A 6814-nucleotide genomic window follows, 5' to 3' on the forward strand; every position below is an offset into this window, starting at 1 on the left:
AAGCATTTTCTGACATATTGACCTTATTTAAACTCGTTGAATCAGTGGAAAGTGACTAGTTGGACCAGAACTCACAGGTTCAAGCTGCTTCACTCTCACATCTCTTTAGTTCTCCTTGGGAGAGCAGCTTCTCTCACTGTCCCTGGCTGTCCTTAACTGTCTCCGGTGGCTCTGAGCCTGAACGGAGCCCCAAAGACAGAAGCGACAGCTCAGAACCCACGTATAACTAGAAAATAGTTTCGACATAATACCGGGGAGTTTGTAGCAACATTTCTTTCTTGTATCTTTAACAGAAATGTATTAATGTTGATTCAAAACATAATAACAATAATAATAAAAAACCAAAGAACACTAGGGTATTTTTGAATACGAAGCAAAAAAGGGCAGATGCTCAAGCACCCCTGGGCCCTTTGAGTGCACGTGCCTGACACTGATCTTCTATCTTGTGCCCCATCTCAGGTGGGAGGCGCTATTGACTGGTTTGGTTTGTTCTACTACTGTCCAGTCCAGGGCCTGTAGAGCCTTTTATGCTGACCTGAACTAATTTAAAAGAGTACATTTGTTTCTGTTCTACCAAAACATGAATTTAAATTGCTTTTCTTTTCTTGAAAAAAAAAACCCAAAAAAAGTTATTGTATGTCTGTTAATGTTAAATTGTATCCATTTTGTTCAGGAGCTGACAGTCCTCTGTGTTATGGTACAGTTTTTATGCAAGCCTGTGTTATCGGGTATTAAGTATCGCCAACTATAAACTTGAAGAAATAAAAGATGATGGGTTGAAAACCTTTTGAAGACTTTATTCCTCTCTCTGCATATTTATTGGATAATCAACCACATCTTATTTTCAAAATGATATTTACTATTTAAATATTTGCATCTTTGTTAACTCACAGGGCGTTTGGCCAAAGCATTTGTTTCCTGTTTCTCCCTATACCTTGTTCCAATTAAGGGGTTGCTGAGAGGGACACACTACTGTTAGTGCATAGTTGTAATGGTCCATACCTTACTAATTTAGATACGCACTCTTGAATTGTGAAGACTATTATTCATGCACATTTTTTCTACGGGAATGCTTTGAGTGACAGGTTGGAGTGAATATTTATAAAGTAGGTGAGATGCACCTTATGTTGCCAACAAATACTTTTCAATACAAATACATGACAATCATAAGTTTCATTTTTATGACATTCAGTGGCTGCAAGAGCCTCAAAGTAACTGTGATAAACACCTGTGCTCCCCTTAAGATGCAGCCGCTTTTCTCAATTACCCTCCAAGGACCCAAACAAGAGAAGGGCAAAGGATTCTGCAGTTTAGCTCAGTTTTTCAGTGACGTTTTTGGTCATGTTCTGTTTTCTATCAGTCACCCCTGGATTACATGAAATCTTTCCACCTTTATCCACCTTTGTCATGGTAGGGAGAACATGTCAATGTAAGGGTGGGGTCATCTAAGATAGCACAAGGGTTAATTGTCTTCAGTGAGTAGAAGTGTCTGGATTTCAGTTCTACCTTGTCAGGTCATTTGCTTTTCCCTCTTTTTGTTTCTCCATGGTTTTTGTCCTGTTTATGTTTATTTATTAAATGTTTATGTTTCTGCTCAATTTCCTGCCTTCTGGCTCTTACACCTCCAGCTCCTAACAGCTGTACCAAATGAGACTCTTGTTCAAGATAGGGATTCACACCAAAACTTTCTTTTGCATCTGATCCTCTAAACCCCATGTGTCAAACTCAAGGCCCGGGGGCCAAGTGTGGCCCGCCATGTCATTTTATGTGGCCCGCAAGAGCATAAAGGTTTTTAATTCTTTAAAATAAAAAATAAAAATTGGTGTGTATTTATTCATATCTAGGGGGAATCGGACTTGAAATATGGGATTGAGCAACTATACATTAGGACTTAAACACTGTCCATATAACCTAACCTGACAGAATCAAATGTAAAATGATTTATGCTAGAGTAACAAGCAAACATATGTTTTTTTTTATGCAACTGCAATTGTCATTTAAAAGTTATAATAAATAAATAATGAATTATTTCACATAAAGGAGTAGTTTCATTTATTTTACATTCCATTTAGTTACATGTATAAGTTATATTTGGCCCTTTGACGACAGCCACTATGCTGATGTGGCCCTCAGTGAAAATGAGCTTGATACCCCTGCTCTAAACACAGGCTTTTGCTGTGATTGAGAAGGTTTTAATATGGAAGACTGGGAAACTGAATGATGCAGAGTTTAAAAAAAAGCATTTCTAATCAGAAAATATGACGGTAAAAAGATAAATTTAGTGTCAGACCTGTAGTGAGGAAGTAATCAAGTGTTCATTGTGTTAAGTGTTTATTTTAAAATTTCCCAGGGTTTTTTATTTTGAACTTAATATCTAACTTCCAGTCTCTGCACGATCTGCACAGACAGGAATTGATGTGCCGCTCAGATGTCTGGCAAAAGTGAAATGGGACTCCTTGACTAATATAGAGCATTTTTCTGAAATATTAACCATATTCAAGCTTGCTAAATATGTGGATGCAACTAGTTAGACCAGAACTCTCAGATGCAAGTTGCTTCACTGTCACGCCTCTTCAGTTCTCCGTTGGATAGCAGCTTCTCTCGCTGTCTCTAAGGCTACGTTCACACTGCAGGGCTTAATGCTCAATTCTGATTTTTTTTTTAAATCTGATTTTTTTGCAAGGCCGTTCACATTTCCAATTAAATGTGAATTTTTGTGATCTCCTGTGTGACCGTGACATGACCCAGAAGTGACCTGCATGTGCAGAAGAAGACTCAATGGTGAACGACGTCACTCGTTGTTTGCGGAAGTAGCTAACGTTAACAATGTATGTCAACAACAGTGTTGTCAACAGTGGAGCCCTTTTTGCATATTACATTTACTTTCACAAAGGAGCCAGCACAATTACAATCTTCTCATTTTAAGAAGACATTGGAGCCAGGATCGTCTGCACCCACTGTTGTGGAATGGGGATGTGGAGGTGCTGATTTAATATACATAATAATAATATAATTTATATACATCTGGTACTCCACGAGGAACCCCTATGGCGTCTATGTAAGTAGGGTCAGTTTCAGTCAGCCACACTTCTCGCTTATGGCTATGTCTCCATCTCTGAGGATAAATACTAGACATTTTAGCAACCAAAACGTCAACCGTTATAGGATACACAGAAACAGGTAACAGAATTTAGTTTCGAGAGTTGTAAGTTAAAAATAGTAGTAGTATTCTCTGGGTTCAGTGAGTTTTCTTTAGCCATTTGTCTTATTGGGCAAACATGAGTGGGTGGACTTACAGTTCTCTCAGTTGAAAGGATTGTTCCATTTTCATACCCAGGGGGCACCAGTACTGGCAGGTAAGCCACGCTATAACAATGGTTACAATCACAACAACATTATATTTCACACAATTTTGAAAACCTTGGTTTGCCATCTCGACCAATTTTTTTTCTTTCTTTTTTCCTTCTAAATGGGTCGGTGGCTTGAAGGAGGATCCGCTGTCGGTCCCCCGAGCTTCTGACCACGGTCGGAAAGGGAGAAAAAAAAAATTAATCGCGGAAAAGGTTCAACACCACGCTCAGCCATTTTGCTGGATTGGATGGATCGGCCATTTTGGCTTCTTGGGACCAGCCAATACGTCCTATTTGGAATGCGAAAATGGGAGGGGTCACTCAGTCCAGTTCTCATATACAGTCAATGATTAAAACCCACTTCTAGTAGCAAGTGATTCAAGTTAGATGACAAAACCTTTACTCTTTACTCTTTCTTTTTAACATTATCCGATATTTCTGTTCCTTGTGTCATCACAATGTTTTAAGCTGCATAAGTTCAGCAGCTTTCTCTCATGTTCCTGTGGTTTCAGAAGGATCAGAAGAAAACAAATTGATGTACATCAGGATGACTGCACGTGCACCACACTTCTTTTCGTTTTTCATGCCGTCAGTTGAATCTTTCATCTAATAACTGCAGGAATATTTGTCATTTTCTTCTCTCATTTCACACAGCAGTTCACCAAGTTCCTCCACTGCAGACAGACATGTTGATCTGAACATTAGAGAAACTCATCATGGAGCTGAAATATGATCCTGATTCACTCAGCTGACACTTTAACAGCACACAGGTTTTTGTAGCAGACTTTCTCACTGTGTGACGGAGGCTCTGGGTACTACATCTTTGGATCTGGAACTAGACTTCTTGTAACGGGTAAGAAGAACAATTTCTGCTCCTTTAGATGTTTTATTGAGGAAACTGTGAAATCTAAATTGATTCTTGATTTCAGAAAAATATGTGATGTTCTAAATATTTAGAGTTGGATGGTCTCACAACATCTGCTGTTTCTGAGAACAATATCAAATCTGAGCTTCATCAGAATTTAACTGCATTTTGGAAACAAAACAGAAGACAGAAATGTTCACTTTGAAAATAATTTTTAAAAAGATCAATGGAAATGACAAAAAAACGTCTCAAGAAAGAAAAATGCAAATTATTAATGTTATAGAATGTGACAGATGCTTTTTGTTGTTGTTCAACAGGTACATATTACAGTGACGTTTTTTTTTGTTTGGTTTTCTTTTGTGTCGAGAATCATTGATTCAAATGTGACCAGTATTAAGCAGGTATTTGTGTTTTTTAAAAAATGTTGAATTACTGAAAATGCTTTTCACGTAGAAATCCAGCATTTATTTCTTGTTTTTTTTTTTTTGAAATGGCTGTACATATAATTGATACTGCAGTACGCTGTTCCAAAAGTCACATTTGTGTTGAAAAGTCAGACACAAACGCTTAATAACAATTGTTCTGTTTACCAAAATGCATCGTAGGCAAAAATTTCATTTCTCTCTGTCATAAATTTACCTTTTTTTAATGATAAATAATGATAAATAACGATAAATAACATTAAAAATCTTTACAAATGCCAAAATATTTTTAGAAGATTTTTTTAATTTATAATTTTTTAAATGTATTGATTATGACAATAATTGATTATAAAAGCAATTTCATTTAATTTTCCAAAATCTTTTTGTTCTAAATGACTTAAGGTTCAGCCGTCTTCTTTTAATAGCTTAAAATTAAGAGATTAATTTACGGGGCATGTATAAGTTTCATTTTTTGTTAAATTGTTTCAAGACTCTATAGTGTTTAAAAGTAAAAAAAAATTATGGTATCTTTTTGTTTTAGTTAAAAAAATAATAGCTGCAGAATCTTAATCTGTCCTTACTTGATAAATGATATTTGCAGGATGACAATGTTACAATTTTTGGCTGGTAACCGTTGTGCTATCCTATGGGGTCAAGATGACCATTGACATGTTATACCATGACAAAGGAGGATAAAGGTGGAGAGGATTTCATGTAATCCATGGAAACCAGTAAAGATCACAAATAATTGAAGAAAAAAGTTCAGCGCAATGTCTTGTGTGGTCTAGATGACCCAACTCCCAATGTTAAAGTGCCTAGGATAGCACAAGGGTTAGATCTTGGCTGTTGACTGTGTGAGTGTGTGTCTGTGCTGCTTGTTCCTGCTGTCAATTTTCAGCTCAGTCCGTAGTGAAGCCCGTGGTGAGCGTGTACCCAGCAGCATCCAGAGTCCATGTGGAGGGGAGCAGCTCCCTGCTGTGTCTGGCCTCAGCCATGTTTCCTCCTGTGGTCCAGTTCTCCTGGAAAAGACAGAAGAACAACGGACCACTGGAGGACCTCACCTCAACTGGGGAAGAGCAGCTGGAGCTCAGCGAGTCGGGGCGCATCACCTCTATCTTGCTGGTCCAGCAGCAAAAGGACAGCTCCTATAAATACAGCTGCTCCGTCAAACATGAGGGGGGCACAGTGGAGGCCCAAACACAACAAGGTAATGAAGGCTTGGTGACTGTGTTCAACAGAGATTCAGCTTCATGGATGCGTTCAAAGAAAGCAGAGGAGCAGAAGAATGACATTTCTCCCTGTAAACATCTGACTCTTTGTTTCAGAGTTGCCTCCACTTCCAGCTGCAGTTTCCACAGCAGCTCCAAAAGCCCCAACATCTCGTCCAGCAATTGTCAACATTCTGACAACAGGCACAGCCTCTGTTCCTCCTCTGGACCTGGTGAAGCTGTCCTTCCAGTCAGAGTCCAGGGTGAAGCTGCTCTGCCTGCTGTACTCAGTGCTGATAGTGAAGAGTCTGGTGTACTGCTGTGGACTCTCTCTGCTGATGATCCTCAGAAACAAGGGAGCATCCACCAACTCCAGACATGCTGAATGACTGTTTTCTGCTCGTCTTTTCTCTCCATCAAATCTCCTCCTTTCATCTCATTCATCACTTTGATCACAGTTCTCAAATGTCTTTTATGACTTGCTGTAGATCCTTCATTAAACTGTCAGCAGCTGCGATTTGAAAATGTAACATTGCTTTATTGTGCTTTTTCATTTGAATTTTCTGTTTGTGCCATTTTTCACATTTGTCTGGAACAATAAACTCAAAGACAATCTTCTTGTTTTTTCTTCTTCAGACACAATTTAGTGTAAGTTAAGGATTCTTTCGATAACATTAACATATAAAAAGTTTCCATGCAGCAGAATAAAGACAGAGAGCAGAGAGGAGGGAGGTTGATGAGTGAACAGCAGCAGATTTGAATCTGCTCTCAGTGGTTTTTATCTCATGAAATGCTGCTGACAGACAATCAAACTAGCTGCAGCTGTGTGTGTTTGTGCTCTGCAGCCTTCACACCGTTAGCTGTTGCTTCAAAATTTTTTTTTTCAAAAAACAACTTTTACTTTCTTTAAAGATCCAGCTGTTTGTCATGCATCCATTCTGGTTAGAACATGGAAACAAGTAAAAAAAA

The 6814-nt window shown here is 38.4% G+C and overlaps 1 protein-coding gene across 1 annotated transcript; it reads left to right on the forward strand.

Moving 5' to 3' along the window:
- Positions 1–3047: 3047 nt before the first annotated feature.
- On the forward strand, positions 3048–6460 carry LOC101174696 (immunoglobulin lambda-like polypeptide 5). Its single transcript, XM_078934850.1, has 5 exons — positions 3048–3058; positions 3338–3356; positions 4131–4203; positions 5536–5844; positions 5963–6460. Exons 1-5 carry the CDS (start codon positions 3048–3050, stop codon positions 6232–6234), a joined length of 684 nt encoding a protein of 227 aa, XP_078790976.1. The 3' UTR covers positions 6235–6460.
- Positions 6461–6814: the final 354 nt, after the last annotated feature.

Source organism: Oryzias latipes, chromosome 17, assembly GCF_053564925.1.
Source record: "Oryzias latipes strain Hd-rR chromosome 17, Olatipes_Hd-rR_3.1".
Taxonomy (NCBI): domain Eukaryota; kingdom Metazoa; phylum Chordata; class Actinopteri; order Beloniformes; family Adrianichthyidae; genus Oryzias; species Oryzias latipes.